Source organism: Myotis myotis, unplaced genomic scaffold, assembly GCF_014108235.1.
Source record: "Myotis myotis isolate mMyoMyo1 unplaced genomic scaffold, mMyoMyo1.p scaffold_m19_p_14, whole genome shotgun sequence".
In the NCBI taxonomy this organism is placed as follows: Eukaryota; Metazoa; Chordata; class Mammalia; order Chiroptera; family Vespertilionidae; genus Myotis; species Myotis myotis.
Window position 1 is genome coordinate 29,157,430 of NW_023416318.1, and position 27,045 is coordinate 29,184,474.

The 27,045-nt window shown below is 38.7% G+C and overlaps 1 protein-coding gene across 2 annotated transcripts in view; it reads right to left on the reverse strand.

Moving 5' to 3' along the window:
- GTF2A1L (general transcription factor IIA subunit 1 like) overlaps positions 1-24,309 on the reverse strand; it is a 32,105-nt gene extending 7,796 nt beyond the window's left edge. The window contains exons 1-7 of one of the 2 annotated variants that reach the window (XM_036334630.1): positions 24,289-24,309; positions 19,151-19,252; positions 18,829-18,952; positions 12,711-12,766; positions 9,578-9,662; positions 7,709-8,298; positions 1,100-1,360 (exon numbers count right to left, since the gene is read on the reverse strand). In XM_036334630.1, the coding sequence (XP_036190523.1) occupies positions 1,100-1,360; positions 7,709-8,298; positions 9,578-9,662; positions 12,711-12,766; positions 18,829-18,952; positions 19,151-19,252; positions 24,289-24,309 (1,239 nt within the window). The remainder of the gene's footprint in view (positions 1-1,099; positions 1,361-7,708; positions 8,299-9,577; positions 9,663-12,710; positions 12,767-18,828; positions 18,953-19,150; positions 19,253-24,288) is intronic. The other variant, XM_036334631.1, reaches the window with a different exon arrangement.
- Positions 24,310-27,045: the final 2,736 nt, after the last annotated feature.

Below are 27,045 nucleotides of genomic sequence, written 5' to 3' on the forward strand. Positions count from 1 at the left end.
ATCTGATGGCGTCCTCTCCATGGAATCATTACTTCCTCAAGTGATAACTGCTGTTTTGGTATATATATAAAGATTTAAATTTCGAGATAGTGATCCAAAAGAGGTCTGACTTTGTAAGAATGGTCTGTGTTACATGTTGTTTGTGAATTATCATTAAGAATGTAAGTATTTGCTTGAATCTCTTTCTAGTCACAGTTTTTGGAAATATGGGTGATCAAGTAAAGGATCAGTTGACTGGTAATCCTCCCATTCTGGCTTGTTAGTCTCATCAATATAATTAAATGAAGAAATTTCTTTATATCCATATAAGTAATTCAGTCCATGTTGAAGTTTTAGCAGAGGCTTTGTGGTATTTTTCCATTTAGTACTGGTATAAATTGATTTGAGAAGTAATGAGATCGAAAAAATCCTTATCAAAAAATAAATTGGTTACTTCACTTATACTTTGTGGGTCCTCAAGCTGAACAGTTATGCTTGAAATATTTTTATAACCCTCCAAGGCTGGTAAAATATCTTTTTTTTTCCCATTCTTCTTTGGAATCACTTTCACTGTCAGATACTATCACATTTCTCTTTTGCCTTCGTGATGGTCTAATGTCAGACTCATTACTATCTTCTGATAAAGTACTATCTTTCACCTGACTACCAAAGTCACTCGGACAATCAGACAAAGTGGCTGTACATAATTTGCTCAAACATTTCTCTCTGCTACGACATGTCTTTTTAAAAACTTTTGCCATAATAAAAAATGGATGGAAAGAATTAGATGTATTGCTTGTCATGTCTCTGGAAATACTGACTGACGAGTTGAGAAAAAGACAGAAGTTAACTCGTGACCTGTCAGCAGCATTCAGACACAGAAACACGGTCAGCAAGATGTTAAGATCAACAACTATAGTAGCCGATTCCTAAATACTTACTACTGGTGTAAATTACAAGTTTCAGATTAAAAGTTTAAATATTAGCATACAAATAAGTCTCATTTTAACACTAAAGACAAAGTTAATCTTAATTGTTATTCCTCTTGGTTCCAAAGTATATGAAAGTACAAATGTTGTAAATTGAATAAAGTAAGTTTCAACTCAAAAGTAATGCTCACCTCTTCCACAATGTCTATTTGAGGGTCTTCGTTATCACTACTGTTAGTAGTTGAACCTCCATTTGATATGTTATCAGCTTCTCCTTCAAGTACCTTCAGGTCTCCTGCATCAATAATCTCTAGAACTTCATGCTCATCTACATCTCTTGTACTTCCTATTTCATCATTGGAAGATGTATCACCAGTTCCATCTATTTGAATTATTTCATAAATATCTTCATCAGGTACCTGAATGCTTAAACCCATCTGAGAATTATAATCCTAAAAAGAGAAAGAAATGCAATGAAGCTTTTCAAATTCAACAATGTGTCTAAAACATTGAATCATACGAAATATAAAATTACTTAAACACATCTCACAAGTGGTCACTTTAAATCTTTCTTTCCTGTAAGATGATATTCCCTAATTTTGAATAAAACATAGGAATAATTTTAAAATTATAAACCTACTCATAGTCACATATAGACAGCAAATGAGTTCCCTGCTTTAAGATAGCATTTACCAGTGTTTATATAACTTATTTAAATTTATATAGTACCTGTTAGCTTTTAAATATTTCACATTACTTTAAACAATAACTCATGGAGTAGAAAGGACAAGAGATATAATGCTCAGTGAACAAATGAAAAATATACAGGATTGCCCTAACTGAAATAAGACAAAGAAAAATCCAAAATTATAGTTAGAAAGTTCAATACTCCTCTCTCAGTAATCAACAGAAAAAGTAGACTGAAATTCAGTAAGGATGTAGAAAACCTGAACAACACAATTAACGATAAGTTAACCAAATTAACATTTATAGAAAACTGTACCCCAACATGCAGTTTACAGAATATTCACCAAGATGGACCATATTCTGGGCCATACACCAAATCTTGACAAATTTAACACACACAAAATATGTTCTCTGAGCACAAAGGAATTATTAAACCAGATACCAGTAACAAAAAATTCCCAAAGATTTAAAAATTAAATAACACATTTCTCAATATCCATGAGTCAAAGAGTAAGTCACAAGAGAAATTAGAACAATTAAATTAAATGCAAAAACATAACATTTCAAAACTTGTGAGAAGTAGCTAAAGCAGTGCGTAGAGAGAAATTTATAGCACTGAATTACTATATTTAAAAAAGAAGCATGTTTCAAAGCAATGACCTAAAATCCACCTTAAGAAAACAGAAAGAAAGGACCAAATTAAGCTCACAGCAGACAAGGAACTAATGAGATAAAAATAAATAAATGAATGAAACAGCAGGAAAAAAAAGTCAATTAGACTAAAAGTTCATTTTTTGAGAAGATTAATAAAATCAATAAGCTTCTAGCCAGAATGACAAAGAAAAAAAGAGAGAGACAAGCCAGATAAAGAATATTAGGAATTTAAAAAGAGGTGATGCCATAGATCCTGAAGACATTGAAAGATAGGAAATTATCAGTTATTTTGGCTGCTATAACAAAATACCATAGACTAGGTAGCTTATAAACAACAGAAATTTACTTCTTATGGAGGCTGGGAAGTCCAAGATCAAGGTACTAGGAGATTTGGTATCTGATGACAGCCCACTTTCTGGTTCATAAGACAGTGCCTTCTCATGATGTCCTCACATGGCAGAGAGGCTAGGGAGCTCTGTGTGGTCTCCCTAGTAATATATATATTACCTCAGAGAGGAAGGGAGAAAGAGAAATAGAAACATGAATGATGAGAGAGAATCCTTGATTGGCTGCCTCCTGCATGCCCCCTATTGAGGATCAAGCCTGAAACATAGGCATGTGCTCCTGATAGGAATCGAACCTGGGACCCTTCAGTCTGCAGGTCAACGCTCTCTCTATCCACTGAGCCAAACCTGCCAGGGCTGTGTGGTCTCTTTTAAAAAGCAACTAATCCCAATCATGAGGACTCCATGCTCATAACCTCCCAAAGCCCTCACCTTTTACTTACTAATACCTTTGGGAGTTAGGATTTCAACATATGAATGGAGAGGAACGTAAACATTCAGACTGATAAAAGTCAACTTACAAAAATTAATTTTATGTCTATATAGTAGCAATAAACAATTGGAAATTAAAATTTAAAGAGGGGAGGAGGGACAGGAAGAGATTAACTGTAGAACTCATATGCATAACCCATAGACACAGATAATAAGGAGGTGAAAGCCTTGGGGGGGAGGGGGAGGGAGACAATGGGGGGGAAAAGGAGACATCTGTAATACTTTCAACAATAAAGATAAATTGCTTTAAAGGTGCATAAATAAATAAATAAAATGAGAAGAAAAATGATAAAATAAAACAATACTATTTAAAGCAGCAAGAGAAAAGCAACTCATCACATACAAGAAATTATCAATAAGCTAACACACAGATTCATCAGCTGAAATTTTGAATGCCAGAAGGCAATGGATGATAGATATGTTTACTAGTAAAGTGCTGAAAGAAAAGACTCTCAATTGGGAATTTTATATCTGGCAAAACTGTCCTGCAAAAATAATTGAGAAATTAAGGCATTCCCAGATAATGAAGAGAGAGGGGGTAGATATTAAAGTAAGATTTCTGAAGGAAGTAATAAATGGGTCAGTAGGAATTAACCAGAGGAAAGGATAGTGGGAAGAAAATCCAAGCACCAAGCAGAGGATAACAAAGGCAAAAAGAGGGGCAGGAAACAAGGTCAACACAGAGATTCGCTTATAGTTAGCTTGCTATTCCTAGTAACGTAGTAGGCATCAAATAAAGGAGGAGTAAATAACAAATTCTAACTGAGAAAGAACATGGAGGTCCTTTCATGCCACATTAAGGAGCTTAAACTTTATCCTGTAGGTGATGAGCAGTCAGTGATTTGATTAGAGACTGCACTTTGGATAAATCTCTGGAAGCCTTGAGGAACAGAAATTAATAGTTAATATTCATTGAGCACTTACCATGTGCTAGGCAGTGTGCTCCTGAGCACTTCGCATTGATTATCTCATGTATTCCTCCCACCACTACAACTCTATGGTAGATACTATTATCTTTATTTTACATATGAAAAAACAGTAACTTGTCCAATTCACACAGTTATTAAGGGACAGAGGATGGATTCAAAGTAATTCTGATCTCTGAAGCCTAATCCTTTAACCTCTAGGATGGATGGACTGGGAAGAGTAGAGTGAAAAATAGCAAAGACTATAGGCTAATTAATTATGAAACGACTATGTTAACCCAAATAAGAAGCAATTAGGGCAATGGCAGTAGGTATGAAAAGGGAACAGATTCCAGAAATATTTAGTTTTAAAAGTTATCAAAATTACATGATTCAGCCTTAAAAATGAATGAAGTTCTGACATAGGCTACAACATGGAAGAACCTTAAAATATTATGGTAAGTAGCCTAGCCAGCATTGCTCAGTAATTGAGCATCAACCTATGAACCAGAAAGTCATGGTTTGATTCCTGGTCAGATACATGCCTGGTTTGGGCATGCAGGAGGCAGCCCATCAATGATTCTCTCTCATCATTGTTTCTCTCTCTCTCTCTCTCTCCCTTCCTCTCTGAAATCAATAAAAAAAGATTAATATTATGTTAAGTAATATAAGCCAGTCTGCTTTCACTTAGGAGTTACACAGAATAGTCAAATTCATAGAAAGAAAGTAGAACAGAAGTTACCAGAAACTGGGTGGATGGAGTGGGTAATGAGGAGTTATTTGTTTAGTGGGTATAGAATTTCAGTTTGAAATGATGAAAAGTTCTGGAGATGGGTAGTGATGATGGGTGTACAACAATGTGAATGTCCTTAATGCTATACACCTAAAAAAGTATGGAACTATGCATTTGAAATGGTTAAAATGATATAATTTTGTGTTATATATATTTTCCCACATTCACAAAATAGTTTTTTAAAAGTACATAATAAAAGGAGAAAAAAGAGCCAAAAGGTAATTTTAGTCCTTAGCTTGTGACCCCAGGTGGGCAGTGGTACCATGCAATATCTCTGATGAAGAACAATGAATTACTGTGACCTTCTAGTAGAGCTATCTACAAGGCAGATACAAGAATGAAACTCAGAGGAGTAATAGGGTTGAAAGTATAATCATCAACAAATAGGTAGTAGTTAAAACTATGATAATACATGAGATTGCCCAGGGAAAACATGAAGAAAAGAAATGAGCTGAAGCTAGATCCTTAGGAAATAGGAAGGGCAGATAAAGAGGAGGAGCTCATGAAGGAACTATAAGCATACAGTCAGAAAGGCAAATAATTACAAGATAAGAAAGCAGAAATGACAGTATTTGAACTTGGGGCAATGAGAATGTCTGAGAAGGAAAGGCAAGAGATAAAAAGGAATTAAAGAAGATACACTACCATACCATTTCTCTCCTAATCCTACTTTTTGGAGTTCTAATAAAGACCTGAGTTTCATGGCATTATAGCTCCATAGTTCTCCATGGCATTATAAGATTAGAAAACAAAAGTCCCACGCCGAGGAAAAACTTAACATAGTAATAACATAGATTTTAAAATAGGAGCTCATCAAAAATTGTCAGGAATATATGTATGAGACAGTACAAATGTTAAATTTACATAGAAATGTAAGATCTCTGGCAGTTTATGCAAGAAAAGTAAACAATTACAGCTAATTTTAACTTGCAATAAGAATTTCTGAAAAGCTACTTATAAAAAAAGAAAAGCTATTTATAAATTTTTTGAAAATTATATTAGCATAAACTTCACCAGATTAAGAACTATTTTAAAGAAATCCGACAGTAAATTTAAAAAAATAATAAAGTAAATTTTGAATGTTTGGACTGTGTTTTAAATACAGATCTATTTTAATACTAAACCAACAAGTTATATGAAAAGTTACCCAATATACCACATGCCCATTCTATATAATAAAAGGCTAATATGTAAATCGACCGAATGGTGGAATGACCAGTCGCTATGACACGTACTGACCACCAGGGGGCAGCTCCTGTATTGAGCGTCTGCCCCCTGGTGGTCAGTGTGCTCCCACAGGGGGAGGGCTCCTCAGCCAAAAGCCGTGCTCATGGTTGACAAGCACTGTAGCAGTGGTGGAAGCCTCTCCCGCCTCCATGGAGCACTAAGGATGTCTGACTGCTGGCAGTAGGACATCCCCCAAGGCTCCCAGACTGCAAGAGAGCACAAGCCACCTGAGAGCCCCCCCCCCCCAGTGCAAGAATTTCATGCACCAGGCCTCTAGTAAAGCATAATAGCACTACTATAAAGCTTAATATGGCACCAGAAGCTATTTAAAAACTCTATATACATCATCTCTGATAATCCTAAAAGTATGAGGTTGGTTTTATACCCAGTTCAAAAAGGTAAAAGTGGTGAATTTGGAATTTAAACCTATTGTGACTCCAAAGCTTAAGTTCTCAACCACTATCCCCTAAACAATCCTTGATTAAGCTCCCTTAACTAATCTATTTCCCCATATTAGAACAAAGTACAAGGTGATATCTAATAAGTAACAGTAGACTAAGTCCTTGAATCATCACACCAGAAATGTGCAAAGTTCATACAGAATCCAGGAGAAAAATGCCTCTAAAAATTGTAAGTGATAGAAACAAACACTGCTTCAAAATTATGAGTTTAGCCTACATTTCTTAAATTTTTATAGTATTTGGAAAATATAATAAATACCTGAAAAACGCTTTAATCTTAATACTTTATGCCAAAACTAAACTAGAAACAGACTTGCTAAAAAAAATTTGAACAGGCTTCATCAAACATCTGAAACATTCTAAAACAGGTCAAATAGTTTCTTATAGTCTTTTTCTTTGTTGGTTATCCTTTACTGTACACTATAGCCTTCCCCTTCTACCTATGAAAATGTTAAGGTGGCACTTAACTTGTACAAACTTGTACAGCAGTTCTAGAGGACCAACAAACCTTTAGCTAGAAACACAAACCTTTAACTATTTGTCCTCTGTCACTAAAAATTGGGTAAGTGGAGTAATCTATGACATATTTCACATGTGTAAAAAGATAAGATGATATCTTTTATTTTACCATCCAAAATTCCCCATGAATCTTTCTGTCATCACTATGAATTCCTTGAAAATAATCAAAACCTATTTTTAATATGGAAAGTTAATTAGAAACTATTTTTCAGTGGTTTGAATTCCAAAACAAATTATGTTAACTAGTATTTTAGCAAGCAGAAAGGAACAAAGTATCTACTAGAAGATAATTCCTCATATAGAGAAAATTTTCATATGGGAGTTTAAGAAAATTAGGTAGAACAAGAGAAAAACCACTTTGGACCTTTTTTGTATTTTAAGTATGACAATGAATTTCCCCTAAATATTTGTTTAATTACTAGAATGGATTTCTTGGTCCTTTACAGTTTATCTGCAGACAAAAACAATTCTCACCATGTTAAGGGAGAGGTAAAACTGATTATCTTAAAACAATGCATTTTCTTTAAAGAAATATTCTAATTTATTAATTGAAATTAAAAGTTTAGCAATTCTGAGCATGAATACTTTAAAAACTAATAGTTATAGTAAAAACAATTTAAAAAACATTTTTCTAAAGAAACATACATACTTCTAAGGAACCTTACATTTTAAAAAACTCAGAATGTCTAATTACTGGCCATTGCTTATCCCCTAATACCTTCTCTGAGACAGGTAGGCTGCTGGGCTCCTCTGTATTTCTTGGCTGCTTCACAGAATCACATCCCAACATCCTATTTTTAAGAAAATGAAGCTGACCATCAGATGAGTGCTGGTGCTGAGCCCCCTGAGGGCCTGTGGCGATGGGCCCACCATGCAGATTTTGAGTCCCACAAGCTGAAACACTGAGCAATGGCTCCACATTGGCATCTCTTTGAGAGACCTGTGGAGGAACTCCAACACCAGGAAGGCTGACATACTGAGAGCTTGCTGGCTGACTCAACAAAGCTTCAGACATGATTTTATGCTCATTTCCAGGAAGTACAAGTATATCACTGGTGGCATTTTCTAAATGCTTCCTATCCACTGTCCCAGAGTGAAGAATTGTGGGTTGCTGGAGCACAGTTTCCATTCTCTGTGATTTTTCAATAGCTGCTTGAAGAGAACATGGATTCAACTGTGGAACACTGGTCTGTATTATTGAAGGCTGCCGAAGCTGCTGAAATACTTGCTGAATTGGATGCTGAAGAATACTTGCTCTTCCAGAAGTCTGTGTCACCGCAATTGGTACATTGACTTTATAAAGGTAACCTTAAAAAGGAGATATCAAAACTATAAGAACAATAGAATCCTAATTTCCTTCAAAATACAACATGTACAACAGGCTGGGAGGAAATATATCAATATGTTAACAGTGGTTATCTCTAGGAGCTTGTTTTTTTTGTATTTTCCAGAATACATATGTATTGCTCATTTTTAAAAATTAAATATGTCTTGCTTAACTCTAGCCTTTTCCCACTATTGCTTATATGGCACATTTTCAAATACATATAAACTACCAATATTTACTCCACAAGCCTCTCCCATTGTTTGATAAATTACAGTGTTACCAACCCAAAATTGGGATTTTAACAAACATAATCATGGCGAATATATTTCATATATTTAAGATATAGGATACCATATAACAATTATAAGAGAAGGCTACCCAAAAGTAGTTTATTAATTTCAAAAGTTATCAAATTTCTCCTCTCTTTCCTTTAAAATAAAACTAAAAAGACGAAATTTATTTTTTGAGCATTGTGTTAGGTATTTTGCTTAAACTTTACAACAACCCAAAGAATAGATATAATTCTCTTTCAAGTTAAGAATTATTTAAACATTTTGGATATTCTTTCTATTATGCCATACAATCTCCAATAAGAAGGAGACAAAGGTTGCTCAATATAATCTTTAGTTTTTCTTGATTAGACCTAACAGAGACACAGATATGGTTTTTTATTTTATTTTAATCCTCACCTATGTTTATTGATTTTAGAGAGAGAAAAAGAGAGGGAGAGGGAGGGAGAGAGGGAGGGAGAGAGGAAGGGAGAGAGGGAGAGGAGAAGATTGAGGGGGAGATGGAGGTGGGTAGGTTGGGAGGAACATCAATTAGTTGCCTCCAGGCCTGATCTGGGGTCAAACCCAAAACCTATATATGTGCCCTGACAGGGAACTGAACCTGCAACCTTTCTGGTGTACAGGATGACACTCCAACCTACGGAGCCACCCAGCTTGGGCCAGATATATTATTTTGTGTTCATGAAAATTTAGATAACTGACTTGAATTAGAGAAAACATATATGGAGTATAAAGTATCTTATACAATGTAGGGAAAGAGAATTGAGTATGAAATACAGGACAGGCCTAGTACAGTGTCTTTCATGGTAGATTGCCTCCATAACAATAATAACCATCATTTATCATTACACTTAAAGCAAGTTTTATTAAAATTTCTTGTAATTTCTGGTATGAAGTTTAATCATCAATATTACCACCCAGAAGTCAATACAAATGCTAAAAATAAAACATTTTTAGACTATACTCTTACCAGATGCAGTCTGTAGCGTCACACCTGCTGGTACATGAATAGGATAACCAGGAAAAGCAAAGTTTGCACTGGAGTTTGCGGTGCTCTAGATATGAGAAATTTATATTAGAAAGTTACAAAAGGGCTTTACTTGTATCTTTTCTTCCTGATCTCATAGAGGGTCAAAAAATCTGATTCAGGATAACAGTTTGACAACAGTTAACATTACATCTCAGCTCTTTTAAAAAACACCTTTTTTAAATTTAATTCAAATAATCTCATTATGAATAAAAAGAATTCTGTTCTATGGCTATTAGCAATAAATCCATTAAGTCTTAACAGTATGAGCACCAATTCAAAACTTGCCCACTACATAGTCTTATCTGGGCCACTGACCTTCAAGATGTCAAATATAAGAACCATAGTTGTTTATAGTCCACTAGTCTGTAAGTTGATCACAAATGGTATTTTAAAGTAGGTGATACAATAGTGAATAATTTTTGTTTTGAAATAAACTTTAGGGTCTAAAATTTTTTTAATACTAAATCAAAAGACAAACATTTTTGCCTATCAGACCTGAAATAATTTAAAAGACCTATTAGTAACACTCAATGTTAGTAAGGATTCAATTATAAATAAATAACAATAGACAAACATGGTAATTAACCGTACCTCCGACACACTTCCCATTGGCTAATCAGGGCGATATGCAAATTAACTGCCAACCAAGATGGCGGCCGGCAGCCAGGCAGCTGAAGCGAACAGGAGGCTTGCTTGCTCCAGTGATGGAGGAAGCCAAGGTTCCCCGCCTGCCGCTGCCGGCCTCTGAGCTGCACTCTAAGCAGCTATGTTGCAATTATAGAAGCTAAACAATCCCCAGAAACCTGCTTTCAGCCAGCCGGGCCTCAGAGCTGGAGTTGCAACAGTGTTTCAATTGTAGAAGCTAAACAAACCGAGGTCTCAGAGCTGGAGCCGAGCCTCAGAGCTAAAGCCGGCTCTCAGCTCCAGTGACAGCCATAGAAGGTAAATAAATCCCAGAATAAAAAAAAAAAAAAAAGGAAAAAAGGAGAGGTTGGGAGCTTCAGTCACCCGCCAGCCTGAAAACGGCCCTCAGCCCCTCACCCAGACTGGCCAGGCACTCCAGTGGGGACCCCCACCCTGAAGGGGGTGTGACCAGCTGCAAACAGCCATCATCCCCTCATCCAGGCGGGCCAGGCACCCAAGCGGGACCCCCACCCTGATCCGGGACACCCTTCAGGGCAAATCAGCCGGCCCCCACCCGTGCACCAGGCCTCTATCCTATATAGTAACAGGGTAATATGCAAACTGACCCTAACAGCAGAAGGGCTGGGAATGACTGGTCACTATGACACACACTGACCACCAGGGGGCAGACGCTCAATGCAGGAGCTGCCCTCTGGTGGTCAGGCTGCTCTCACATGGGAGGAGCTCTGCTCAGCCACAAGCCAGGCTGATGGCTGCCAGTACAGCGGTGGTGGTGGGAGCCTCTCCTGCCCCTCAGCAGCGCTAAGGATGTCCGACTGCAGTTTAGGCCTGCTCCCCGCTGGCAAGTGGACATCCCCCAAGGGCTGCCGGGCTGCCAGAGGGATGTCTGATTGCCATCTTAGGCCCAATCCCCCGGGAAGTGGGCCTAAGCCAGCAGGTGGTCATCCCCTGAGGGGGTCCCAGACTGTGAGAGGGCACAGGCCAGGCTGAGGGACCCCCCCCTTCCGCCCCCCCTTCCCCGAGTGCACAAATTTTTGTGCACCAGGCCTCTAGTAAGTAAGTAAGTAAATAAATAAATAAATAAATAAATAAATAGAAATTCTCTCAGGCCACTGCTTATATGCATGTATATGATATAATTCTTTTGGAGAACTATTTTGCAATATATACGAAAAGTGAAATTTTCATATACCATGCATGATCTTTGAACTAGAAATTCTACTTCCAGGAATTTATCCTGATTACCTGATTATCACACAAATACACAAAGATAGGGTATATCTACAGGTATAACAATGGGATGTTATGTTAGAACAAAACTAAACATAATTTATATATCCATCAACAAGACTGGTTAATTAAACTGTGATGTACCCACTAAGACTAATCAATATTTAACTGGCATTGAAAAAAATACCTCTATATTACTAAATTTAAAAAAAGAAAATAAGTAATAAAAATGATACAGAGAATGATCCTACTTTTTACCCCCTGAAAACTAATATAACTTTCATAAAAGAAGTCTAGATGGGTATACATCAAACAAAACAGTTATCTTTGGGCATAATACTGCATGGTTATTTCACTTTTTACTTTATAAATTTGTTTTTACTTCAAGAATATTTTTTCTTTAATCAGGAGAAAAGTTATGTCCACGAATTTCCAAGGCAGAGACATTTCTTCATTAGTCTCCTATCAAAAGCAGTGCCATTCTTCCTAAATATCCTGGAAGCAGTATAGTTTGTTTGTTTTTTATGAGGAAATGAAAATAAATAGCCCACTAAACCATTTACCCTAGAACAGTAGCTGATGGGCTGAAAGAAAATGAAAATAGTTACTAGAGTATATACCATCAGTACCACGGAAAAAAGGTAAAAGACAAAGCATGCTATTTTTCCCCACCGAAAACTACTCAATTTTCTATACATGTTTTAATTTTATTTTCTTCCTCAAACCATGTGTGGGGAATCCATACTTTAACTTTTACTAAACAAAAGCAAAAAAATGACCAAAATGCTCCACTTAAACCAAGGGACTATGATGTGGCTCAACTCCAAAGAGAAAAATATCAGAAAAAGTACTGTATCAAAATTATCTATTTAGAATCCATCAAGTATATAACATTATACAGTGTATCAAAACTCCATACAATGTAACTTCAGAAATATTATAATCTTGAAGGTGTAGTCTTGGTAGATGCTAGTAACTTCTCTGGAAGATAGAAAAAGTTGATAAGAAAATGTCAATTCTGGGACTCCTGAGTTTTCGCAACATCTTTGTTATAGAAATTTTTCCTGTTTCCCATCCTTTACCACATCCTTCCCTATTCACCTGGAGAATTAGGAATTATATCTATACCCAGTTTTCTGCTACCATTCACTAAATGTGCGGCATATCTTTTAAAATATATCTTAAATAAACTACATACCAGTTCTGCTGTGGTAAGACTGGGAAGAGTTCTACCAGCAGGAATAACTAAAGAAGCTGCATAGAAAATGAAATAATTATACAATTCATTAGAGTTTACCAAATGAATAAAATTCCTAAGTATAGCTTATTTTTTAAAACTGGTTTCCATTACTAACATGTTTGACCATGGTGAATTCTAAACTTCCTGACCCCAAAGAGGTAAAGTATTTAACTATATTTTTCCCAACAACTTTAATGACTTTACAACTAACCTACTTTAAATACCAAAAGAAAATTTTCATTTTAATGAAGTATACTGTATTATAGAAAGCCACAATAAATACCTAGATTATCTTTAGTAAGTCAATGTAGCACTAAATCTCCATTACATTTCACAGAGGAGAAAAGGCAATATTTGTTAAAGTGCGTATCTCCAAAAGATTGTACTACTGAGCAAAAATATATAATCCAATACAAATTATCCTAAATTCTATAGGTTCAAAAGAGCTTTCAATTCATTCATTTTATAAAAAATATTTACAGTACTTTAGCCAAGTAAGACAAGCACAGCTACACAGGTGTAGAAATAAATGAATAAGACCATGTCTCCTGAAATCTTTGCATAAAACAGGTATGCCTGCTTAAAAAATATATAAGAACAAATTCTTGGGGAAATACCAGCTCAACCTGTATTAAAGCTGATATCGCATATCTTTTCTTTATTATATACCAATTTTCTATGCTAACTTTCCCTTTATTATTTATAATGTATCTAAAAGGTTGGCCAAATGGCTGTAAATGTAATCATTTTAAAAATCAGTCTAAAAAACAAATAGTAATTCCAGTAGAAGGATCTCAGTTGATCAATATAATCTTAAACCTTAACTCAAGGTTCATTTTACCTAGATGAATGTGACTGTTAGATTATCACTTGGCCTTTTCTTTAATAAAAACCAGAATGTTCAGGCAGCACAAAGGTATTAAATGTATATGGCCTTTTTCACATACTACATTAAGGAAATTGTCCCAAGATCTATTTCTGATACTAGAATGGTTCCATCATATACAACAAAAAACTCAGAAGAGCAAATGTTTTTTAAACCATTCTTCCCACATTAAGACAACAGACATGAGGCTACATAGATTGATGGTTAATGAAGCACAAAATTATTTTTATCCTCTGTTCATCTATGACTTCACTTATTAACAGGCATTCTTTTAAAAAGGCTAAATTAGGAAGAATTGTGGTGGCAGGAAAACAATGGTATTAGTCTTAATTAGCTGAAGTGAGCAAAGCTTAAGCTGGTACAGCCTAAGCCATAGCCTGAGAGGAAACAAAAATCTGTTAACACAGTGTCTGAAGCAATTAAATTAATTTCTTAAGGAAAAATAGCAACAATGTTCCTCTTTTAAAGACCTTGCAATAAATCCTAAAGGGTAATTCTCTATAGTTATATAAATCAAACAGAGCTGTAAGAGTTTTAAGAGTTTCTTTATAGCCATCAGAATAAAAGTATAAACAAACAGAATTTTAAAGTTTCATGCAGCTCCTACTTAAGCTTGATACTAAATTCACAAGTTACATGCACCATTTATATATGTTCATAAATTATATACTGGTGTATGTATATATGTTATATATAAATTTATGTTCCTGCAACACACTTTTCAAAATATTCAAGATGGTTTTGATAACCAATTAAGTTTTAACTGAATACATGTTTTTAGTTAAACAAAGTGTCAGAATTTTGGTCGTCTTGTATATATTTTAAAATATTAAATTTCACAAAAGAATGTGCTTTTAGAAAGAATTCAATCCACAAACATAATTTAAGAAATTTTATAAAAAGACAATATGGCGCCCTAGCTGTTTTGGCTCAGTGGATAGAGCGTTGGCCTGCGGACTGAAGGGTCCCTGGTTCGATTCTGGCCAAGGGCACACGCCTGGGTTGCGGGCTCGATCCCCAGTGGGGGGAGTGCAGGAGGCAGCCGATCAATGATTCTCTCTCATCACTGATGTTTCTATCTCTCTCTCCCTCTTCCTTCCTTTCTGAAATCAATAAAGAAATATTTTTTTTTAAAAAAAGACAATATGGCATAACAATATTCACATTTATAAGTGCATTTTTCCTTGTACACCAAAATGTCTTTGCTACATTAAGATAGTTAATAATTTTACAATTCCTAGTCCTGCTTTGAATCATTCCAAATCTTAATAATGAAGTCACGTGATCAAGAAGTGCAAAGACTAGTCAATTTCCTCTTTGTGACTACTCATTAATATGTGGATGTCTCCATATGTTAACCAAACTGAATATTCTAACTCAAATTATCTCCAGAATCAACAGCATTGCTAAAATTTTCACAAGATCTAAGTTCAAGAACTACTACATAGAGAGTTTATACTTGAACTTTAGGAGTTTTAATACTTAAAATGAAAGCCACCACAAACCTCTCTCTGCTCCTGTTCTTCCTTTACCTACTCCCACAATGACTGATGGTTTCACGAAAAAGATCATGTGATATAAAGACCAAATAGCAGAAGCTGACATAAATTGCCCTAGAAATAGATTAGGTGACTACATGTCCCAATTTGCCCAGAACAGTCCTAGTTTACACCTGTTATTCTGAAGTTACTAACAGAATCTCATTTTTCTCTAAAAATCAATAAAAATAAATCCTTGGGTGAGGATAAAAAAATTAAAAGAACTGACAGAACCTATGGTTATTCAGATTTAGGTATTTGGCAGACATATTTTTGAAAATGAACTAAGTACACCCACTACTTCAAGGAAAGCAAACTGATAATATCTGTTTGGTAATGATAAAATTCACATTTTCAAGTAAAAAATGAAATTTTGAAACTTTATATCCACCACAGTTGGCTTGATAGCTTTCTAATACTTTTTAATAAGATATGTGGTGATATTAATGAACATGATTTTTTAAAATCTTATTTAACAAATGATGTGTCAACTGCACAACTCAGTGACCCAATATTTTCCAAATAACCAAATACGTTACAAAATTACACATGGATTAAAGAGTCATTCAAAGTGCAAGATCCACCAGCGCACTTTAACATTACAAAAAGTCCACTTGATGGTTTCAGATTCCACCTTGCACTACCTCTCAGAAACTACCACTTGTTGAGTTTTAGTGTAATATTAAATTATCTGAAAATACTATTAAAATACTCCTTTCTTTCCAATCATCTATCTGTGGGAGGCTAGATTTTCTTCATATACTGTAGCTAAAACCACATAGCACAACAGATTGAACTAAAAATAGATAAGAGAATCCAGTTGTCTTTTATTAATCCAGACATTAACAAATTTGCAGGAAATTAATACAATGCCACTCTTCTCACTCGATATTTTTGTTCTGAAAAAAAATAGTTTTATCAAATATATTTTAAGTCATTTTAACAAATATGTTTTTATGTTAACATGTGATTTTTAAATTAATAAACCAATAATTTTTAAATTTATCAGCTTTAATTTCTAGTATGGTAAGTAGATACTTAAAACCCATATAAAAGAAAGCTCTTTGAGCCCTGGCTGGGTGACTCAGTTCGTTGGAGCAGCATCCCATACACCAAAAAGGTTGCATGTTCAATTCCTGTTCAGGGCACATACCAAGGTTGTAGGTTTGATCCCTGGTAGGATCATGTTTCTCTCTCTCTCTCTCTCTCTCTCTCTCTCTCTCTCTCTCTCTCTCTCTCTCTCTCGTTTGTCTCTCACATCAATGTTTCTCTCTCTCTTATCAATAAACATATCCTTGAGTAAGGATTTTTTTTAAAAAAAGCTCTTTGAGGTCCTCAATTTTTAACAGTATAAAGGAATCCTGAGATGCCCCAAAAAAGTTGACAACTGAAGATGCAAGAATTTCTTAAATAAATGGATAATACAGTGAGAAACTATAATAGGGAAAACAATTTTAAAAGGGTGAAACAGACAAAGGCAAAGATTTATTGTATTGTAGAATTAATCTGAACTTGTTATCAAGAGATAAAAAGGTTGTAGAAATTAGTTTGTTATTTTAATCAAGCCTTTAAAAATATACAATGGAAAGATATAATTAAGAAGTACACCAGTTTTATGAGGCTATTTGCTTTAAGAATCTTATTTTTAGGATACCTAAAAATGAAGAAGAGAAAAAAGACCCAAATGCATTTTTAAAGGATATATATATATACTCCCTCTTAAACTACTTGATTATAAATGATGTAGAAGAAATGAGAAAAACTGTCTTATTTAAATATAATTGTTTCTATTATTCTAACTTCTAAGACAGAGAATAATAAAAATGGTGAGTGAAAACCAACTAGATATATTAGTTTCAAGATTACTTTGTGGTTTAAATTACTGTGAATATTACCATCTTGTGGCAAAATCAAGTATTGCAATATTGAACGACAAAGAACCTGAGAAGTGTTAACTATGCTTTTGATAAAAGACAGTCAAGTATTTTATTCCTCTCACATCTGCCATCCTCCAAGCCACTCCTAAGTAAAAATCTCTAAAGGTCTTTAATAAAGAAAAAATTCAAAAAGATGTTTTTTAAATAGAAAAATAAAGGGATGTCCTAACAAAATAAATTTTGTTTAAAAACAAAAACATAACCAAAAATCCAACACTGATGGAAAATGTTTCGATGTGTCAACTTAGTAATTAAAACTGCCATGGCTAATTCTTATAGAGAAGAGTTATACTTTATAAATATAGCATTAGATAAAATTTGTTTGGTAATTCACTATCTATTGTTAACTTCATTTTTTTAATAAGTTATAATTGCTGCCACACTTAAATTCTCTCATTTTGTAAATGAGGTACTAGCCTCCTTACTATTTTTCTCTTCACCTTGGCCCATGTGATTTTCATGTGAATGTTCCCCAGTATGCAATGAACAATCTAGTTATTACTGAAAATCTAATCCAAAATCATCTCTTACAAATGTTAATCTACTGAATTTCAGCTAAACTCAATAAAACCTATTTGTGTGTGTAGCTGCATCTGTGTGTTTGTATAAACATCTACTAGTACATGTATACATGTGTGTGCATGTGTACATGTTTACACACATATATGTCTACACAGAGACACACACACAGAAAATGGAGCATTAACAAAAATATGGAGATTATTCAGGCTACATCATCGTTTTGGATATATACAAAGATGGCTAGAAACACACACACACATTAGGGTAACGTAAAATATTGTAAGAATCAGAGAAGAAAAGAAGGAATAAAGGCTAGAACAGTGGTTCTCAACCTTGGCTGCACATTAGAATCACCTGGGAATCTTTTTAAAATCCTGATTTCTGGGCCTCATCCTCCCGAAATTCTGGTCCTTTGTTACTAATGTTGTGGCCCCACCCCATAACAAAGAAACAGAATTTCTGGAAGATGAGGCCCAGAAATCAGGATTTTAAAAAGATTCCCAGGTGATTCTAATGTGCAGCCAAGGTTGAGAACCACTGGGCTAGAAAGATATAACAGTATAGTTTTATCTCTCATTAGCTAGTCTTTTCCAGTTTAAAATGATATACATAATATGGACAAATATTTCTCTTAAAAGCAGAGGTCTAGATTCAATAAGTCCAAGAATAAAGATTAAATGCATATGGTAAATTTCTAGCCATCACTATATATATCTAAAAGAGTGAGGTAGCCTGAATAACCTCCACATTCTTGTTAATTCTCTATTTTGCTTTCAATACATTAACAGATGTATAATATATACAGAAACCAAGAGAAAGAATGCACAAGTGCGGTATGCAAGCACCCATCAATCCCTCTGCTTCTTCAGCAAAGGTGTCTGGATTACTCCTTGACTAGAACTCACCAAATTCTCTGAAACAACAAAAGCATACTCCTGATAGCCACAAATTATATAACTTGTTCCTCTGAAATAAGATTTTGTCACCTTTGTGGACTTTTAATATTTTAAAAAATTAGTTGAATAATCTGATTATTTGTCAATAGTTATTTGGGGTAACTGTGTTCACTTAATGGTAATGATTCTGAGGTCCGAGCCCTCTCACCTTAAGAACATTACCCTAATTCAAAACCACCCCGAATGAGAATTTGGTCTAAAGATCCAAATGGTACTAATTTACTAACTGTATCCAACCTGTTGATGATTGCAATGTTGGGTGCAAGCTGTGTGGCAACTGAAGGGTGAACAGAGGTGAATGGACGCTATTTCTGAAGAAGTCTTCTGTTGCTTTAGACTGCAAAATCTTTGTTTCCCAGAGCTGCAGATAAAAAATTTTGCTTTTAAACAAATAAAATAAAACATTATAATACTTATTTATTATTTTACTTTTTAAAATTAAAATGTCAGCTGATGGCACAATGAATGGGTAAGTATTAAACTATAATTAAGGGGTTAAAACTATAATTATCAGTTCTATAAGCTGAAAAACAAGACAGAGAAACTTGTATTGACAAACCTGCTTTAAGTCTTTTAAGACATGTTCCTCTACACCTTCTTCAGCAAATAGATCCCGTACTCCTTCAATCACATCTTCAATTACAGATCTGTAGAGTTTAGGCTACACAAAAGCAATTGTTACAAGTCTTAAATTCTCAAGTTTGAATGTATTCCAAAAAGACATGCAGTGTACACTTCCTAAAAACAAACTACCACGTGAATTTTAACTAAGTGCATCCTACCTCCAGTATGCATGCATTTGTGCTTGCCATAAACTGTGTTACATTCAGACCTATAGCCTCTGCCTATATCTACAAGGCTGAGTTAGAAGACTACAATAAAATATGAGATAACTAGAGGCCCAGTGCACGGATTCATGCACTGTTGGGGTCCCTCGCAGAGATCAGTGGACCTCAGCGCCGCTGCAGCCTGGCATTACCCACCAGCTCATGGGGTTCCAGCCCACTGTCCGCATCGATCCCACACAGCACAAAGTAGTGCGCAAAGCAGCAGGCAGCCAGGGAGTAGCCCAAGCCCAGGCTGGGCGCCATGCTGCTTCTGCTCATCCCAGCCCACTGTGCCTGCCACCACCTCCGCTCAGGAGCACAGCAGGAGTGTCCACAGGAGAGGCTCGTGCCACTGCAGCTGCACTCGCCAGCCGTGAGCCCAGTATCTGGCACCCATCTGTCAGCTGAGCGACGTGGGAGCACACGACCACTGGGGGCAGCTCCTGCATTGAGAATCTGCCCCATGGTGGTCGGTGCACATCATAGCTACCAGCCCATTGTCAGGATACTTAGGCTTTTATGTCTATACTAGAGGCCCAGTGCACAAAAATTTGTGCACCCCGGGGGGGTCCCTCAGCCTGGCCTGTGCCCTCTCACAGTCTGGGACCCCCTCAGGGGATGTCCACCTGCTGGCTTAGGCCCCCTCCCTGGGGGGATTGGGCCTAAGCTGGCAGTCAGACATCCCTCTGGCAGCCCGGGAGCCCTCGGGGGATGTCCACTTCCCAGCGGGGAGCAGGCCTAAGCTGGACATCCTTAGTGCTGCTGAGGAGGCGGGAGAGGCTCCCACCACCACCGCTGTGCTGGCAGCCATCAGCCTGGCTTGTGGCTGAGCAGAGTTCCCGCTGTGGGAGCGCACTGACCAGCCTGGGTGAGGGGTTGATGGCCATTTGCAGGCTGGCCACAGCCCCTTCAGGGTGGGGGTCCCTACTGGGGTGCCTGGCCAGCCTGGGTGAGGGGCTGATGGCTGTTTGCAGGCTGGCCACGGCCCCCAGCCACACAAGCTCCCAGTGGAGGCTGGCTGGAAGCAGGTATCTGGGATTTATTTATCTTCTATAATTGAAACGTTGTTGCCTTGAGCGGAGGCCACAGCCGGCCAGGGCAGGCAGGAAGCTTGGCTTCCTCCATCGCCGCGGCAGCCAAGCCTCCTGCTTGCTCCAGCTCCATGGCTGCCAGCGCCATCTTGGTTGGGTTAATTTGCATATAGTCACTCTGATTGGCTTATGGGCGTGGCTTGTGAGTGTAGCGGAGGTATGGTCAATTTGCATGTTTCCCTTTTATTAGATAATATAGTAGAGGCCCAATGCACAAAATTTGTGCACGGGGGTGGGGATCCCTCAGCCCAGCCTGCACCCTCTCTAATCCGGGACCCCTCAGGGAATGTCTGACTGCCTCTTGCAATACGGGACTACTGGCTTCTAACTGCTCATCTGCCTGCCTGCCTGATCGCCCCTAACCCCTCTGTCTGCCTGCCTGATCACCCCTAACTGTTCCTCTGCTGACCCGATTGACCCTAACCGCCTCTGTCTCACCCCGCACCCAGGACACAGGATTCCCTCCCCTGGCCAGCCGCAGGCACCCAGAACCTGGGCCAGCTTCGCTAGGGCTGGCTGCAGCCACAGGGGACCAGCCACAGCTGCTGGTGCCCAAGACCACAGTGTAGGCAGCTTGTCTCTCTCCCAGGGTACAGGCACTGGCACCCGGGACTGCGGGGAAGGCGGCTTATCCCTCTACCAGGCTGCAGGTACAGACGTAGCCACTGGCGCCTGGGACTGCAGGGCGGGAAGCTTGTCCCTCTACCAGGGCACAGGCACTGGTACCTGGGACTGCAGGGCATGCAGCTTGTTCCTCTCCTGGGCCAGGCCAAAGGCGCAGGCACAGCCACTGGCGCCCAGGACTATGGGGTGTGCGGCTTGTCCCTCTCCCAGGCCACAGGTGCCGCCCCAGCCGCTGGCACCCGGAACTACGGGGCAGGCAGCTTGTCCCTCTCCTGGGCCACAGCCTGACTGGTCCCCATTCCTCTCTTGTGAGCTCATTTGTGCCTGGCTGGTCCCCAATCCTCTCTCCCCAGTGTTGACTGTCTGAGCCATTATAGCGTGACAGCATGAGGGCGTGACAACCATTTTCATATTAGCTCTTCATTATATAGAATATAAAAGCCTAAGCGACCATTACAACCGGATGACCAGATGTCTGGCCAGTAGCTATGACATGCACTGACTACCAAGGGGCAGAGGCTCAACGCAGGAACTGCCCCCCAGTCATCAGTGCACTCCCACAGCCAACCTTCTGAGACTGGCCAATCTCCCTCAGTCCCTCCCCCTGGCCGGCCAGCCTCAATGAGGGCTGACCAGCCATCCTCCCATAGTCGGCCCATATGGGGACTGGGCGAGATGGCCCCAATCAGCCCTGATCGCCTGCCAGGCCGAGGGACCCCACCCATGCACGAATTCATGTACCAGGCCTCTAGTCCTATATAATAAAAGGCTATTATGCAAATAGACTGAAAGGCAGAACGACCAGTCACTATAATGTGCAATGACCACCAGGGGGCAGATGCTTAACACAGGAGCTGCCCCCTTGTGGTCAGTGCGCACACTCACCCAGAAGCCAGGCTCATAGCTGGGGAGCGCAGCGGCAGTTGGGGGAGCCTCTCCTGCCTCCATGGCAGTGCTAAGGATGTCGGACATCCCCGAGGGCTCCCGGACTGTGAGAGGGTGCAAGCCAGGCTGAGGGACTACCTCCCCGCCCCGCCCCCCTCAGTGCATGAATTTTGTGTACCAAGCCTCTAGTATATAGGTAATCTCATCAGGATGTATAGTTACTGTTATGTTACCTGGCTTTTGTGTCAGTATTTAATCTCCCTACTCGTTTTTAAAAGGGAAACTAATTTAAGGCAGGTGGAAATGAACCTGTCTTTAATTTACCTTTTTCTCAAAGAGGCCAAAGGAGCTTTTTTTAGAATTCACTGTTTTATTTCCATAAATGCAAGTAAACTCCTAATAAGCCATAAGATTGGAACACTTACAATAGAGTAACCAAAGCCTGACCCACTTCCAAAATACACATAGACCAAAAAAAATCTGAACCATTGTCAAGTAAAAATATAACTGCACCAAAATGGATTGCCTAACAGAAACCAAGAAATGAAAGAACCTTACCCTTCCACAATCTGCATATTGCAGAGACTAAGCAACCCCTAAAATACTTCCTAAAAAAAAAAAAATATATGCCATAACAATATTAAAAACATTTCTACCCAGATTAAACACTGGTCATTATTAATAGAAAAATAGCCCTGTGAAACAAACTTGGTCCTACAAATCTATGTAAATTGTGCTGTACTCTCACCCCAATGTAAAATGGCAATACTAAGTGTAATAACAAGGCTGACCTAGTGAAAGTCCCACTAATAAGAAATGGCAAAATAGGAATTTAGTTGAGTTTCAAATTGCATAATCAAGCCAAAATGAAAATTGTGGCATTATAGACTTGCTTTTTCATACTATCCAGGAAATACTCCCACTCGTGCCAAGAGTAGCCAGGTTTTAAACGAATGCTTCTAAAGATCCAGGCTAAACCTATGAATAGGCCAATCAGTTTCATTTAAATAATGTTATTCACAAGCATATCCATTAAGATTAAGTGCCCTAGATTAGTTGCTTCTCCTTAAACAGTTTACCCTGATAAAGGCATTCTAAATTGATGCTTCAATGTTAGTCCCAGCTAGTGTGATCGCATTTAAAGCTGAAGGAAAAAACTCCTAGGGCTAAAAACATCTTTAAAATCTGCCCTCAGAATGTAACAGCAGCCATCAAAAATAACCCATTAGAACACAGGTTTTCAAAAGCAAAGCGGGCAATAAACATTCTTTCTTTCTCTTCTAGGACTACAGTTAGATTTTATATTCTTTCCCTATCTGATACCTTTACTAAAACTATGTATAGTCCAGGAAATCTACCTTAATTTCTTCTCTATTTGAAACACACGCGCAGGCACGCACTCTTTCTCTCCTTGGAGTACATCAGATAAAATGGCATACATGGTAAGCTTATATTAAGGCATAAGTATTTTACATATCTTAAAACTCATTAACATCAGAAAATAGATACACAATAAAATAATATTTCTCTAAAAATTGACTCTTTCGTGCTGCGCATGTATACATGGAACCCAACAGATCTGGACAAGCACATTGCCTTTCACCAGCTGTGAAGTCTGTGGAGAAGCACTGAAAATGAAAGTCCTTGCTTTCTTTTTTCCCCCTTTAATTCGGGTTTTTAAGATTGACAGAGGGTCCCACAAGCGCCACTTCACCTGTCAGTTCTCATCCTGGGGCTTAGGAACCCCTAAAGGAGAGCTGATTGTACAGTTAAGCAGTAAGAAGCTAAAAGTTAGGGGAAAGAGGGAGGGGAAGAACTTCGAAAATTCATGGTGGGAAACATGAAATATATTACCTGTGATTCTGCGTAAATAATATAGCTTAGAATCAACTATAACCGAACTTCAGAATTACAACCGGAGTGCAACTGAACTCGGGAAATGTCTAAACACAGGAAACTGGGGGGGTTAAGGTCAGTTCCATATCTCACCACCTTCTACGATCTCATTCTAGACACCCTCCGTTTGGGTGAGGAGGAGGGAAGGGACACATGCTCTTCCGGTGGGAGCCAGGCCCAACTTCCGGCAGGGCTGCCTGCCCTCATTCCATCCTCCCACACGGAGAACAGCGGGAGCCCCTAAGGGTGAGGGTTTCTTCAAGTCTGAAGGCCAGGAGGGAAAAGGGTGTGCAGTGTTAGACTGCCATAAACCCAGGACCTGGCACCCTCTGCACCGAGAGTGTAGGCCCAGAGGCCGGGCGGGGCCTCCTTACCACGGAGTTGACACAGGCCATGACGGCGGCGGCTGCAACGCCTCGCCGCTCGCGCCTGCGCAGTACGCTGTGTGCTTTGAACGTCGTGCTCCCCGTGCTTTGAACGTCCTCGGGTGCACGCTGCCTGCGTGGCTACGTAAGGACGTAAGGACGCACAGGGGTGGAGGCGGGGAGGAGAGGTTCACAGATTGAGCCGGGTTCCCTGGAGGTGCGGCGCCAAGGCGGGGAGAGGGTGGCCTGTGTGGGCAAGGAGCCCGCAACTAGTAAACCAGGATGGTTACACCTGGTCTGATCAGCTCTGGACCGTACACATGACCTCTGAAGAACCTTTATTTTCTCAATCTGTGAAGAAAAAAAAAAGGCTAAGAATAAAGCTGTATGCCGGTTCACCTTCAGCTCTGAGTGCGGTTGGGCCAGGAAGGAGGGGAGGCTGATGGTATCTGTTCTCTCCTACCCGATTTCATCCCTCCCTCTCCGCCCACTCGCAGCTGAACTCCAATAAAAATAAAAGAAGAGCCAGGCTCTTCAAGATTCGTTCTCAAAGTATCGGACAGCAGCATCGGGAACCTTGTTAAAATGCAGGTTAATGAGGCCCACCCCAGAGCCGCAGAATCCAACGCTCAGGATGGGGCCCGGTCCTCTGTAACGTGCACATGCCTCCGGGCGATGCTGAGGAGCACTTCATGAGACTCTGTCCCAAGACAAAGATTCTCAGCTTTGCTGCACGTTGAGATCACCTGGAGAACTTCATAAAGGTTTGGCACTTAGGTAGCACCCCAGAGAGTCTGATCTGACCGTGCAGCTGCGGCGGAGCACCAGGCTGAAGGGAGCCAGCACCCCGGTGGCACCCAGGCCCATTCCTCCTCGGGCAGAATCGCCATCTCTTGCTCTACAGTAATCCCCTTCCTCCCCTCAAGAGTAGAGCATCTAGCAGTGATGGCGAACCTATGACACGCGTGTCAGAGGTGACACGAACTCATTTTTTTTGGTTGATTTTTCTTGGTTAAATGGCATTTAAATATATAAAATAAATATCAAAAATATAAGTCTTTGTTTTACTATGGTTGCAAATATCAAAAAAATTCTATATGTGACACGGCACCAGAGTTAAGTTAGGGTTTTTCAAAATGCTGACACGCCGAGCTCAAAGGGTTCGCCATCACTGACGAGGGCATACCTTGCCTAGGGCAGAGGATAGATGTAAAAATAAATAACCTGCAGGATTAGGAAAGGGAAGAAGTCATCTATTGCCACGACTCTGCCCGTGAAACAGCCTTTCTAGCCTGCAGATCGGCCCTAGCCTAGTCAGATGGCTTATTTAATGATTAAAAATTCTATTAGGTTTAAAATTGGCTGTTTATTTATTTAGTTGTGCATGTGAGTTCAGTAGAGCTATTTATGCCCTACAACTCTTTGCTTTTCTTGGGTCGGGTATCTTATGGTTTGTGAGTTTCAAGCAGCTGATTTATATGAAGCCCTTCAGAAGACTTTCCTAAATTGAAAACTATCTGAAATTTCTTTTACAAAAACCCAAGAATTATATACAGTAATGTTTAATGATTGTATCTCTGCCTGGCAATTTACTACCAGAAGTATTCAAAGTGACTTATTTTTCACCCAAAATAGAAAGCTAAAAGCAGTCTTTGATTCCTACTGATATTATAAAATCCAATTAAATTATTCAAGCTGGGAAATAAGAAAGCTGAGAGGTCTCTTGTTTTCCATCTTTTCAAACCTAGGTTTTAAAACTCTATTCATAGAGTCTAAATGCATAGGATTGGTAATCACCTAGCTTTTTGTGAGAGCATACTATTTTATATTACTTCATTATATATTTTACCCTCCTAGGGCTATACTGTAGACCATACATACTATTTTTGAAGTTATTGCTCACCCAAGGATACTTTTTTCTTTGATTTTTTTTTTTTTTTTGAGAAAGTAGGAAGGGAAAAGGGAGGGAGAAAGAAAGAGAGAAAGATTGATGTGAGAGAAGCACATCGATTGGTTGCCTCCTGCATGCACCCCCAACCAGGCCAGGGGTTGAACCTGTAACCCAGGTACTTGTCCTTGACTGGAAATCAAGCCCGAGACCCCTCAGTGCTCGGGCCAAATCTCTAGCCACTGAGCACACCAGCCAGGGGAGGTCATACATACTTTTGAAATTAAATTTGGACCTTGATACCCATAAAAAGTGTGACTAAGGGTTGAACTGTTATTACTGAGTATATTTAATATACTACTTAGTAGAGTTACATTGAGGTTATGTAACTTTGGCAGAGCAGTGTCAGCAACTTTTCATTTGTCCCTTGGGATGTGTCTGTATGATGATTAGTAGACTCAGATGTAATTTTTTCTCAAGAACAGACAATGGCTTTTAGAAGATATATACTTTAACCCACATTCTAGGTGAATCCAAATTACAAATCTGCTCTGGACCCATGGTAGCCAGTTTCCAGGATGCCCTCCAATGAGCCTCACCTCTTGGTATTTACAACCTTGACTTGTGCCCTCCCACATTGTACCATGGTTTTGCTGGGTGACCAATACAATAAAGCAGAACTGATGGTGTATCACTTCCACGATTAGGTTATAAATGACTGTGGCTTTCTTCCTAGGGATTCCTTCAGATCACACACTTCGGTAAAAGAAAGCTGTTGTGTTATAGGATACTCATATAGCCTATGGAGAGGTCCACATGGCAAGGAACTGAGATTCCAGCCCATGGCCAGCAAGGATCAGAAGCCAGTATACAGTCAT